Source organism: Geotrypetes seraphini, chromosome 7, assembly GCF_902459505.1.
Source record: "Geotrypetes seraphini chromosome 7, aGeoSer1.1, whole genome shotgun sequence".
Classification (NCBI taxonomy): Eukaryota; Metazoa; Chordata; class Amphibia; order Gymnophiona; family Dermophiidae; genus Geotrypetes; species Geotrypetes seraphini.
The window spans coordinates 151,151,438-151,165,451 of NC_047090.1; the positions used below are offsets into that span (position 1 = coordinate 151,151,438).

General features: G+C 41.4%; 1 protein-coding gene across 2 annotated transcripts in view; it reads left to right on the forward strand.

Moving 5' to 3' along the window:
- The window catches only part of BRF1 (BRF1 RNA polymerase III transcription initiation factor subunit), a 360,212-nt gene that overhangs the window by 287,489 nt on the left and 58,709 nt on the right, over nt 1-14,014 (forward strand). For both annotated transcript variants that reach the window (XM_033952886.1, XM_033952885.1), the window contains exons 13-14: nt 3,767-3,848; nt 11,077-11,132. In XM_033952886.1, the coding sequence (XP_033808777.1) occupies nt 3,767-3,848; nt 11,077-11,132 (138 nt within the window). The remainder of the gene's footprint in view (nt 1-3,766; nt 3,849-11,076; nt 11,133-14,014) is intronic.

Here is a 14,014-nt window from a genome sequence, read left to right on the forward strand (position 1 = left end):
TAGCCAGACTATGGACATTTTATGGAACAGAACACGCTTTAAACCCACAGGTTAAAACTACGGATTAAAACCACGGGCTCGCAATGTGCATTTTACAGAATATATAAAACAGGAATGAATTCTTACGCTTATGTAAAGTTATTTTACAGTTTATATTTAATTTTAATGGTTGTTTTATATGGGGTTGTAACCTCGATACTGATATTTCTGGGCAGGAGAGTCGGCAAGGATAGTAAGCGACTGGTCCTTTGCAATCGCTTCTTTTTGGATCGGCAAACCCAATCGGTGTTTCTTTCCTTGCTTAGTAAATTGATCACTTCCTACTTTTGCATGCCATTTCCCCTCATTTGCATTGGTGGATTGGATCGGATAGGAGATTGATCAGGAAGCTGTTTAGTGAATCGGGTTGGGGAACAATCGCAAAACCAATAAAACTGGTTTTGCGATTGTCGGTACAGGATTGGAAGGTTTAGTGAATCTAGCCCTTAGTCTTTATCTGACTAAAATTTTCTCTCTTAATCTTAAATCTGGAACATAATTAAAATGCATGTCCTACGAGACCCACAAAGATGTATTTACTGTGGATATATAAGCCTATAAAATGAACTTCTGATTATTATCTGGTCTCTGCAGGTAAAAGTATACATTCACTCCCATATTCTGTACATGGCATCTAAAAAATTCAACGCCAATCAGAACAGCACTTAGCACAGTTTTATAAAAGACACTCATCACATATAGAATCACACTTAATGTCTGTATACTTGACTAACATTTAGGCACACCCATATAGACCAATGAAAATCTGTCCTGAATACCTTTGCTTAAGTTGTGTGCAGATGGGGTGCATTCTCTAATAGTGCACCTAACTTTTAACTATCCGCCCATGCTCCTTTTCTGACCACTCCACTTTGAGTCACATGCCACTGTATAGAATGTGCTTAGAAAGTTGTGCATATAACTTCTAATTTTTTGCTAATTAGCATCAATTATTAGGTGTTAATTGCCAATTAGCGCTGATTATCTTGTTAAATAAGTTACACTTACAACTTGGTGACTCGTCATTTGTGCACCGGACAAAAGCGCACCAACAATCCCACGCAGGACTTATGCACACCGGCTTAAAACACTTCCTGTTAACGGTGTGGGGGGAACCCCCACACACACTAAACTTATAAGTGTTTGCCCTCCTGTTGGGGAGGGCTGTGGGGGGAACCCCCCCACTACACAAAAAACTACTGAATACCCAAAAAACTAAGGAAAACGGCAGTTTTCAGTGTGGGGAGGGAGGTTACCAGTCCCCCAAACTCCCCAACGGAAACGTGAACACTTGTAAGTTTACGGGGGAGGGGGTGTTCCTCCACCCCCCCTCACAGCACAAACAGGAAGTGTTTTAAGCTGGCATGAATTAGTCCTGTGTGGGATTGTCAGCACACTTTTGTCCAGCGCGCTTCTGATACAGTACCATGCAACTTGGTTCACACAATACAAAATCTGGGCCTCAATGTAAAAGCCTGCATAGTTTTACTTGCTGCAAATACTCTGCATCCTTTCATTCTATGGTTGAGATATGGGGTATTCTCTGTGTCAGGAAGAAAGAAGACAGAGATAGTAACAGTGAATAAATGTTCCCCCCACCTTAGTCATTTTGACAGATTCTTAACACACACACATATCCATGCATATATTTATAGATAGATAACTTTTTCTCCTTGTGAAATAAAACCCAGAAAGGGTTTTAACAGTTTACCTGAGTGGTAGTTAAACATAATTTAAGTTACGTACATAGTGTCTTTTAATATGACCTTGTTTGTCATAGTTATATATTAGCACATATCCATGTTATAAAATGATAGCATTCTGTCATTGTTACCCATTTTCATGCTTTAGTCAGAGTGGCTTTAGTTTAAACATAAGCTTTAATGCATACTGATTTGTTTAAGCAAATATAATTTATAATACTGTACTAATATATAATTAGAACATGACACGCTACTCTGGAGAACTCACATATGATTAAATAGTCAAATTAACCAACACAATGATTTGTAAACCCAAGCATGATCTCCTCTAATGTTATCAGTAAAGGTATTTTCATCATAGGCACAAGGATGGAGAAAACCTTTAGTATTTGATTTTATGAAGAATTTACTCGGTTCATTTTTGGCTGGTCATTTAGATGTCAAACCAAACATTGTCTTTTTAATATGAGGAGGAGTTGGATGTTTGAAAGGAGCTATCTGGCTGAGGTTTCTCTAATAGGTCAGTTGTAGGTAGAGCAGGCCTAAGATATCAGAACAAGTGATCAGATATCTTAAACTGACTACACTGTATTCTGTGTCATACCATTGGGTGGGGGAGGGGGAGACAACGGTCCACCTCAGTTGCAGCCCATAGGGGGGTGCTCCAAGCAAAGGCTGGCATCATGGTCAGACTCGGGAATTTCTTCTGGCAGCAACAGCATTCAGAATTCGCTGCTCTGTCAGCGTTGGGCCTTCTGTCTGCCGGGTCCTGCCTTTGCGGAAACAAGAAGTAGGTGGGACCCAGCAGAGAGGAAGGCCTGAAGCCAGCAAGAGTAGCGAGTTCTGAACGCTGTGCTGCCGACTGGGGGGTGGCAAAGAGAGAGTGAGAGCAGGAAAGAGGGGGAGAGAAATGCACCTGATTGGGGAGAGGGAGGGAGAAGGAAGACCAGTGAGAGGAGAGGAAAGAGAGATGCCAGACCATGGGGAAGGAAGAGAGGGAGGGAAAGGAAGGAAGGAAAGAAAGGAGATGCCAGGGCATGAGGGAAGGGAAGGAGACTGAGATGCCAGACTATTGGGAAGGAAGAGAGGGAGGGAAAGGAAGGAAAGGAGATGCCAGGGCATGGAGGGAGGGAAGGGAAGGAGACTGAGACCAGACCATTGGGAAGGAAGGGAGGGAGGGAAAGGAAGGAAAGGAAATGCCAGAGCATGGAGGGTGAGGGAGAGATGGAAGAAGAGAGGAGAGAGATCCCAGAGCATAGGGGAAGGGAAGCAGATGCCTGACCATGGGATGAGTTGGGGTGGGAAGGAAAAGAGTGAGATGCCAGAGCATAGGGAAGGGAGCAGAGACAGAAAGAGAAAAATGGAAAGGACAGAGAAAGAGGGCAGATACTGGATGGAATGGAGAGTGAAGAGATGAGGAAAGCAGAAACCAGAGATGAAAAAAGATTTAAAAAACATTTTTTTTTTTTGTTGCTTTAGAATAAAATAGTATTGTAGCTGTATTGATAAACATTTATAAATAGCTCTACGAACGTGGAGATGATGCGGTATACAAACCTAAGGATTAGATTAGATTAGATTATAAATAGAAAATGGAAATAGGTAATTTTTTTTATTGAACTAATTTTAATACATTTTTATTAACTTTTTGAGACCAAAATCCCCTTCCTCAAGCAGTGGCATACTAAGGGGGGAGGGGTCTGCCCCAGGTGCCTCTCCTACAGGTGCACCTCTGATCCTTTTTTATATGGGGGGGTGTTAAAAAATGATTGGCCCCGGTTGTCATATACCCTAGGTAAACCACCGACTATATTTTCTATTGTATTTAGTGACAATGATTTATCCTGGTATCTTTTTAAATATTTTTTGATTTTGAAACTCAAAAAGTGTTATCTTAAACCAGCAATTCCTCAGTTGAGTATGGGCTTTCAAATGAAAACTTTTTAAAGTTTCATTTTCAGTTGATAATACTTTTAGAATTTTCAGGTTGAGCTGCAGAAAACTAATGTTTCTTTAATCTTTAGTACATTCTGAATGAAAAAGAAGCTGAAATAAAAGCCACATTGTGGATGAAGGAAAATGCTGACTATTTGAAGGAACAAAAGGGTAAGAATGGATTAAAAAATTCAGGATGACTCACCCACAAATACCTACAAATATTATATGTTATCCTTAGACAAGCAGGCAGCATATTCTCACGTGTGAGTGATGTCATCCACGAAAACCCAGCACAGACAGTGATAAAGTGTACTGTCACTTTAAGCTTATAGCAAAGCTTTGAGACTGCCCACATCATGCATGCATGAGTACCTTCCCGCCGACACCAGCTCACAAGGCCATCAGTTTTTCATTTTCTGCGGAGTGAAGTAAGACGTGTCTGAACTTTATTCCCTCGAGTTTGCCTTCCCGCCTCCTTTAGGCAATTTTAAAGCCTCTGCCGACAACATAGATGGCTTTTCATCCTTCTTTTTATTCCATCTCTTTATTGTCATCTCCTGCTGGTTCTGAGTCCGGGCCTAACAAAAAGAAAAAAAAACCCAAATACCAAGAAGAAACAAAAACTAACAATGTTTTTTCTTATTTCTAAATATAATTCTATTTTAGGAAATATTAGGCCTGGAATCGGATTTCCAGCAATTTGGATTTTCCCTGTTGGTACGATCGACATCGAATAGCGTCATTGGCATATCTATCATCCAGTCTCTTGAAGCATGCCTCTCATTGACGCCATTGTTCTTTGATGCAGGCTGTCAGTTTTGAAGCCCATCACCCATTGAGGCAACCACGCTTTGACACGTGCTGCACTTTTGGTAGCAGCTAGCAGCATTCAGTACCGGTGCCTTCTCTTCATACATTGAGATCTTCCCCAGGATCGTGGACATTTTCAGTATCGAGTCTCGCTGCATGTCTTTCATTGATGCTATAATTTCTCAATGCAAGCTGTCAATTCTGAAGTGTACTTTGACACTCTGCTGCATATACGATACCGACTTGATGTCATATAGTACTGGTGCCTCTCTTCACTTTCTTCAATGTCAGAGGACTAGGTAATGCATTGATTTAGCCTTGACAGCATCGACGTTACTGGTACACTCCTTCCGGGATCAATTGAAGGGATTCTTCAAGAGGGAAATTGTGACATTTTCAAGTTGTTTGCGGCAACATCGAATCCCTCGGTACTGACCTACACTGAACATAGCACATAAAGGCCTGCAGGTACTGAATTCAGTTTTTTTTATCATGGCTAGGGAGCATCATCATGGTACCGATTCTTCTTCCCCTGGACGTCATCAATCCAGAGCTACCAGGAGCCTATGGCCTGGCTGCCCTTAGTCGGTCTGCTCTTACTATCACAAGCTCTAAGCAGGGTCAGGCCTGGCTAGTGTCAGCCTAGCAATCAGCATTTTCAGTAGGCATAACTAATGTCAGCAAAGGCCTATGGGAAATTATATCAATCTGACTCTGGGATGTTGATGCAGATAGATCACATCAGTAAGCATCCAGGCAGACTGTTTCAAACAACCCTAATTCAATCAGTGCTTAGAGGACCTGGCAGTAAAAAGGTGCTCTAAGAGGTGTTAAGAATGTCTGAAGATATACAATGGATCCAGGTGGTCAGTGAAACTAACTATTGTTTCAAACAGTTTACAAATTCTAAACAGAAAGATACTGGGAAATACAACAGTTTCTATATTTAGAATAAAATTTCAAGCTCTCTACAACACCCCCCTCTCTTGCTCCTTTGGCTTCTTTTGCTCCTCTCTTGTCTACCTTCTGGAACCCGAAGCTTGGACCATCACCTCCATCCTCTTTTCTCTCTCTCTCTCTCTGCCTCTCCCTGGAACTTCACGCTTCTCTCTGGACTCTGTAAGGCAGGGAAACTGCTTTGCTCTCTCTTTAATTGTAATGCTTATGAATATTACTTTTATGTAAGCCTATTTCTATAATATATTCTTTATGCCATCACTTCTGGCTGTGCTTCTTATTTGAGTTTGCTTCCTGGTGAATCTTCTGTGAAGGTATTGAACTCGGGACCTGGCGTTTGTAAGGACGCCTCACATAACCCCACCTAACATTGTGGGCTGCAACAATCTTTACATTTAGTATTTGGATGGGAGATCACCTGAGAATACTAAGTGCTGTAGGCCAAGGGACCCCATGTTGGGCAACACTGGCACAGTGGAGCCACACACATGGCATGGGAGAAGATAATTGCAAATCACTCCTGTACTCTGCTGTGAAATATCATAGGGTGGATTCCTCACTCTATGTTGCCATGAGTCAGTGGCCAACTCAGTGGCATGCCGTATAAGTTGAGACCTCCATTCCCCCCCCCAAAAAAGTAGGAAAAATGGTTGACTCAAATGACGGGGAGCTTAATATTCAAGTGTTCTGCCCTGCCAGGATCTGCATCCAGTGCCCACTCCTTCACTTTCTCCCCTGGCAGGTTCTGCACCCAGCCTCCCTCCCTCTCGATGCATTGCAGGCCTCCACTGAGCCAGCAGCAGGACCTGGTGGTCCTGTCTCCCATCACAGCCGAATCAAGTTTCAAGTTTATTAAGATTTTGATTTACACGCAATATCAAATATTTTCAATGCGTATTACAAAAATTAAAATTGGGGAAAAAAAATAAATCATTTAAACAATAGACATAAAAACATATCCATAGACAGTAAAGAATACATAAGGACTACTGGGATAAAATTACATTTGTTTAAAATAAAAAAAAATAATAAAAAAAAAAATTTAGGGAGGAACAACATCAGGAAAGGTATAGATAGGAGAAGAAAGGAAAAAAAAAGATTACACCAACACCCCTGTGAAGCCCTTCTCCCAAACTCCTCGGCGGCCTTGCGGTGGGCAGGATAGGAGGAATCCCTTCTGCCTCCTGTGCCTGCCAAAATTGGACATCAACATCTCCTCCATGCATCTTTCGGGTCCCACTGAGCCAGGTGGTGCATGAAGCAGGAGCGATGTTCCTACCCTTCTGTTCCGTTCAAGGCTGCTAGCTGATTGGCTGCTGTGAAGATTGCTCCTGTCCGTGCACACTGCACCGGCTGGCTATGTGGGACCCGAAAGGAACGGAGCAGGAGGGCAGGAAAATCACTCCTGCTCCATGCACCAACTGGCTACGTTGGACCCGGGAGGTGGGAGGGAGGTATGGCTGTCCAATTTCAGCAGGCACAGGAGGCTGAAGGGATTCCTCCTCTCCTGCCCACCAAGAGGCCGCTGAGGAGTCGGGGGTGGGGGTTGGATTCGGAAAGGAGGGGGTGGGTAGACGATGACCTGAATATAAGCCGAGACCCCCATTTTTGGGCCATGTTTTTGGCTCCAAAATCTCAGCTTATATTCGAGTATATATAGTAATCCATTCATCATCATTTCATCAAAAGAGTGTACTTCTCAATGCTTCTCAATCCAGAATCTTCTGAGGTACCAGATATTAATTCTGGCCTGTCTTCACACACACTACTGACACTGAGTGTGAGCTTACATTATCTGCTCCAGAATCTTATGGAATCCCTTCAAATCCATTTCCATAATCTACACTTTGAAACTGGGACTCTTACTCATTGTTCTCCACTGCGCATAGTCCCATGAACAGTACCACTAAGAACTATTGAAGGGATCCACCATGGGTGTAGAGACTGTAAGGTGGGATCACCTTATTTTTGTCCAATATAACAATGTGGTATCACTACATCATACTAACCATCAAAAGTGTAGAATGAGTTAGGACAGGTCGTGCATGTGCAAGACCGGAGGGTTAGGACTTCGATGGGAAGATAGGACTTCAATGAGAAACCAAGGTGGCAAGGGAGCCCCTTCTGGTGATTCAGACAGGTCGTGACCTGTTTGGGCCGCCGCGGGAGCGGACTGCCGGGCAGGATGGACCTATGGTCTGACCCGGCGGAGGCACTGCTTATGTTCTTATGTTCTTATCTATCCCGCCCATCACAACATGTCTGCTTAGTACATTACTAAGACTCTGACAGAGGAATCTAACCTGGGTGTAGAGCTTGCTAAGTTGGATCACCTACCACAATTTTTCACTTGCCAGAGAGATCCACTATCGATATAGAGCCTTTAGAGTGGATCATCTTTCTTTCCTTGGCTATCTGTTTCATCCACATTCTTTCCTGAGGCCTTGAAGATGGAGAATACCATATAAGATGGTTCACTGATTGTTTCCTCAGCAGGATCAGTCAGGTTCTTCAACATATAATGTCTACCACTGTACCATCAATGCTAATAAAGTAGTACAGGTGATAGTCACAATATTTCTTTTGGAATATCTTGCCCTACTGCCCATTTACTAATGTCAAAAAGACAATGTCAAGATCAACCTTCATCTCCGTCTACTTCTTTACTCTAAAGAACTTGGTGGCTTGTGAGTGGCTGTAGGGGAGGAAGAGGCTACTGCACATCTTATTTAGGATGATTTTATCGTTCTGGCTTTCTCTGCCTTCATCAGGGTCTCACTTTATAATTCTAGACCTGTTCTTGAACCTTTCCTCATCCATTCTGGAACATTCACTACTAGCTGGTACACTGGACTATGAACAGATTCACACTCATATCTTTCGGAATCCAATACGGATCTTTTCACAACTTCCTTTTTTCTGCATTTGATATTGTTGCAAAACTTGTGCTGGGATGTGCTTTTGTTGCAAGTCTTTTTTCTATTCCTATGTATATTTTTCTATCTGCTATACAGCTATGGCGTATACCTGAGAACTGACACAAGAGACAAGAGAGCACTTGTCATCACGTGCAGTGAACTGTGGACCGACCCTGTTAAACTCCCTCTTCAGCTCTGTAATGGTTGCAAGTTCCTACCCCGCGGATAAATTATGTTTATCTATTAAAGTCAGTTTCATTTTTGACTTTCCATTCTTCTCTATAGCTCACATGAAACAACAGAGCTCCTCTCCTGGCTGGGAGCATGTAAACTCTCTCCACCAGCTGCACAATTCGAAATGGCCTGGTGGTGTCTACGGGATGCTGAAATCCAAGAGCTTTACAATCAAAATCTATTTCAGTTCTCTGACAACGCTACCATTCACATCCTGTGATGTTGGTTTTGTAGCTCACTGCAACCATGCCTTCTAGGAAGTTACATTCCACTTATTTCTTTTATTTGGGCACCCTGCGCTGTCTGCAATAGTTGCTATACGTTCCTTGAGTGTTCCAAACCTCTCTGTATTTATTTGCATGGTAATACTGTTTTTATTCTCACATGACAGTATGTCTGGTTTCTTCCACTCATAATTCCATCATATATATTCAGCTGGAAATAATGTTTCCAGCAGTATGTGCTTTCCATCGTTTCTCTGGCTTCTATTGCTACAATGCAAAAATAATGCTTCATACTGAGTCTACGATTCTTTTCTGCAGGGCTAGTGAGCTTTGCATTCCATTGCCAGCCCTTCTATCTTTTATTTTTAGTGTTTCTTTTTATCACATAATTATCTGTGCAACAATACTTTTTCCTTCTAGTTGCACGGTTACTTTGTTTCTCTCTATTACTTCGTGGCCACCTTCTTTTTGTAGCCCTGACTACCTCTCTTGCTTCTCAATAAAGACCTATAAAGCAACTCTAGCTAACAGGCACATTGCCTCTTTACATTTCTATTAGTTCAGTATCAACTCACATCACCTTAAGTTGATATCTCTTGGTTCAGGGGTAACCTCTAATAATTAGGTAACAAGCATCTAAACTTGAATTGCACATGAGTTCACTTCCAACAGGCTTGCCTTTACTGCCCTTTTTTTTCTATTCTCTGCTCCCTTACCCCCCCCCCCCCAAAAAAAAAAAAAAAAAAAAGGAGAGAAAATGGGAACAGAATGGAACTGTCCTCTGATCATTCTATAGTTCACTTCCATGGGTACATGTGTTTTTTTTTTGCTGTAGTTCTCCACTATTCGCAACCAGATTCATGGTAGCTCTTCTTTCCACTATTCCTTCCTTTAATTAGGAAAAGGTCCTGTATCTCTTACTTGATCCTCAAGTTTGAGCTCATTACTCTCCTCTTCTTTTCAGTAGAAGATGAGGCCAGATTCTGCATATAAATTTGCACATCCCTCTTTTGGTTTTCCTTCCCTACAGGGATATCCAGCATTTCCATTCCCCGTTCACCATTTCTTTTCTAAATTTTTGTGCTGATTTCTCTTGAGAAGTACTATTTCTCTTTTGCTATCCTTGCACTGGCTCTCTCCAATTTTCAAGACGTACCAGAGCTCTCTCACAGCCCTCAATGGGAGCATTTTTAACTTGTGGCTATGCCCCCAGTTTGCTACTATTTCTTTCCATGTATATTCTATAATCCATAGAAATGACTTTCTTTCCTTACTAGGGTGTGTTTTGTTTTGGTTTTTTTCCTTTTTTACTATAAAACTATTATATTCAATGGGAACCATGCTTTCATTTTACTCGGCAAAATTGCCTTTCACTACCTGAGACACGACTGGTTTCAACTGCTCTTTTTGGCTAGTCATCTATATATGTACATTTGCCAGTTCCATTTATTCTTTTCTTCTTGAATCTTTATAGCGTCTCCCTCACCTATGCTTGGAGTCCCCTGCCACTATGAAGTCATCTATTAAGTTACAACCTCCATACATATAGGCCCTGTTTTACTAAGGTGCGCTAATCGATTTAGCGCACGCTAAATGCTAATGCATGCATGTTAGTCTATGGACGTATTAGCGTTTAACCCGCGATAATTTGATTAGCGCGTGCTAATCAGTTAGTGCACCTTAGCTAAACAGGGGGATAGTTTTTCCTGGATTCTTCCCTTTTTCCTCTTATTAGTCTTTATTTTCCTTCCCATGCCTCTTACTTGTATCAGACATGATTTTCTTGCAAGGCAACAAGTGTTTGTTTCCTTAGAGGCCAACTCTCCCTCCATTCCCTTTAATAAAGCTAGGGAGTCCCATATGTGAGAACATGCTGCCTGTTTGTCTAAGGAGAAAGCACTGTTACTTACCGGAACAGGTGCTACACAGGCACAGCAAGCAGATATTCTTACAACCTGCCCACCTCCCCAAGTTGGCTTCTTTATGTGGGCATGGAACGGATGAACTCGTGAGTTGTCATTGGGCGGGAAGGCACTTTCACATGTAAGGTGCGGACAGTCTCGAAGCTTTGCTAAAAGCTTAAAGTAACAGTAAACTTTACCACTGTCTGTACTGGGCTCCGTGGATGATGTCACCCACATGTGAGAATATCTGCCTGCTGTCCCTGGATAACACTTGTTATAGTAATTAACTGTGCTATATGACTGCTCTCATTCATGCTGTCTACCTTTTATCATATTTTTTTTCTTTCAGAAAAAGAAGAAAGGATAGCAAAAGAAAAAGAGCTTGGGATTTATAAAGAACAAAAGGTAGATCTTAATTTTGGACTTTTCTTTTAAGAAGTTAAGCATTTATAAAAACTATAGAGAAGAGTCACTTCTCAAATCATTTAAAAAAAACTTGTCTACAAACTGTATGCATAGGATTAATAAAGAGTAAAATTCTCCAACAAATTATTGTGCAAGGAATTTTACTAGAACTTCAATTTTATTGGTTATCAAAGAGCCATAGTTTTCATTTATTTTACAGAGAGGTCAGGGTTTAGGGGACATTGTTGATTAAATTATAGGGAAATAGAATCATTTTATTTTGAGTAGAATGGGTGTGGCATTCTGATCCTGTGCTTTTTAGAGGGCAGGCCGAAAAGTGGTACTCAAAATTCCAAGTACAATACTAAATTTTAGAGGAAAAGCGAATTGCTTTCCAAAGCTTAAGGGCTACACCTGTTTATAATATTTATTTCAACTTTGTTCTTACTAGCTTATTTCACTAGAGCAGGGGTAGGCAATTCCAGTCCTTCAGAGCCAGGTCAGGTTTTCAGGATATCCACAATGAATATGTATGAGATGGATTTGCATGTACTGCCTCCTTGAGATGCAAATCTATCTCATGCATATTTATTGTGGATATCCTGAAAACCTGACCTGGCTCCAGCTCTCGAGGACCGGAATTGCCTATCCCTGCACTAGAGAATATAATCATTTGTAAAATCTATCTAGTGCAGGGGTGTCCAACCTTTTGGCTTCCCTGGGTCGCATTGGTCGAAAAAAATGTTTCTGAGGCCGCACAAATGCGCAAACGCTGCAGCAAGACAGAGGAGGGAGCTGGCAAGACAGTAAACACCCGGTGGCAGCAAAGGAAAACACTGCATTGCCCTCAACCAGGGCTACACAAAATACTTCACGGGCCGCATGTGGCCCTCGGGCCGCAGGTTGGACACCCCTGATCTAGTGAAAAGTAGTCTAAAGAAATTGATTTTCTTTATTTGGCATGCAGTTAATATTTTCATAAAATGTTTATCCAAGACTGCAAGCCTCATCAGGCTTACAAGGCACTAAATTAGATGTTCTACAATTAACAAGCTTAAGTCTGAGTGGGGTGAATCCATCCATTCCCTCTATATCTACCAGGAAGAAAAGACTTCTCTGAGTAAAGAATAATTTCCTAACAAACTTTTAATGACAGAAATGTGAAAAGTGATCCAAAATGAATACGATTTGCATTACTACAAATCTCTATTTGTTGTCATTCTTTGTGAAAAGCAATTATACCATTGCCAGCATGACCAGGTAGGATACAACACCACTACCACCACCAGTCTCCAATTCTAATAATGCCTTCTTTCTCTCCCAATTGTTCCTTATGCTGCATTTCCTTCTATGTTAAATATGATGGAGATCTTTTTCACATGGGTCTTAGCCAAAAAAGAGTGAAAAGCAGTGATGCAACTTACAGATCACTTTTGGATCAGGTTAAGTGTTTAACATCTGATCTCCAAGTTGAGGATTAATCTTTCTTAGCTTATAAGACTGATAACTTGCTCAATATAGTGAGTTAAATAACTGATTATGCCATAACCATTGCCAAAGCTGGCAACTTCCTAAACTTCCTAAAAAAAAAGAACAATAAAGATTTTTTGCAGATTTCTAGACTATAAGGGGGCCCTATTACTAAAGCTTAGTGCATAAAAAGCCCATTTTATACATATGGGGTTTTTTTTTTGTTTTTTTAGCATTTAGGGGCCAATTCTAAAAACTGTGTCCAACATTAGGTAGTAGTAGGCGTCCTACTGCCACCTAACTTAATTGAGTTTAATTGGCACACTAATTGGCTCTGCTGATTAAAAACCAAACAAAAAAACAGAGGCACCTAAGGAAGGGCACCTCCAAAAAGGCCACCATTATACCGCCTACGGAGGCGCCTTATGACACCTAATACCACTGTAGGCATGGTTAAAGCTGGAAGTGGCATTGGCATTAGGCATCGTAAGGCGCCTCCATAAGCGTGAAAGGTAGGCTTCAGAAATATAGACCTTGAAAAGCCTGGCCTACATTTCCGGCACCTACCTAGGTTGTACACTTAATTTGCCTTTCTAGTGCAAAGAGTACAGTAGGTTTCTTCCCTTCACCCACAAGGTTTGGAGAAGGCATCAGCTACATTTTTCAACTCTGCCCCCTTGTGTCACTGGGCAGCACCTCAGTTTTTCCTTCTGAAAGTGAGAAGAGAAGGTATCTTTTCATCTACTCTTATCACAGGGCCCGATTGCCCTGGAGGATATGGAATGCTTTGGTCTTATGGTTGGGATCTTGGAAAATTCTGTGTCTCAGATGAACTGAAAGAATATAAAACAAAAGAAAACACTCAAGAATGTAAAGTCTGGTTTAAGTCTCTGCTTGATAGTAGGGCATGTGAGTAGCTACATGCTCTATATAAGATTGGTGCTGTTTGCACATGTTTTTGTATCTGATTTGAGCAGTTACTTGAATGTTATAACAGAATTGTAGTGTTGGGGATTTATCCCTGTTTCCCTCCTTCCAGTTATGTCTTTCATTACAGTGCTACTTGATTGCTTGTGTACAAACTGAGGGGGCAGGAGCAGCTCCTTCGGGAGGAGGCAGAGTTTAAAAGGTGACTGACAGCATTCTGGAAGCAATTTATGGGTTCAGATGAATAAACCCTAGGGTTCAGGACCACTAGATACATCTGTAAGAGAGAGAATTATCGAGGTAAGAACCTAATCTTTCTTTAATGGCAAGTTCCAGGATAAAAATGTTCTTTATGTTAAAGGGGAGGGAGGGGAGCTCTTAAACTTATTGCATGTAAGGGAAGGGATAGTGAATTTCTGGTTATTTTAATACTGTTGACAGTTTATAATGGATGCTTCTGGCCAATAGATAGTGTTAAGAGATTA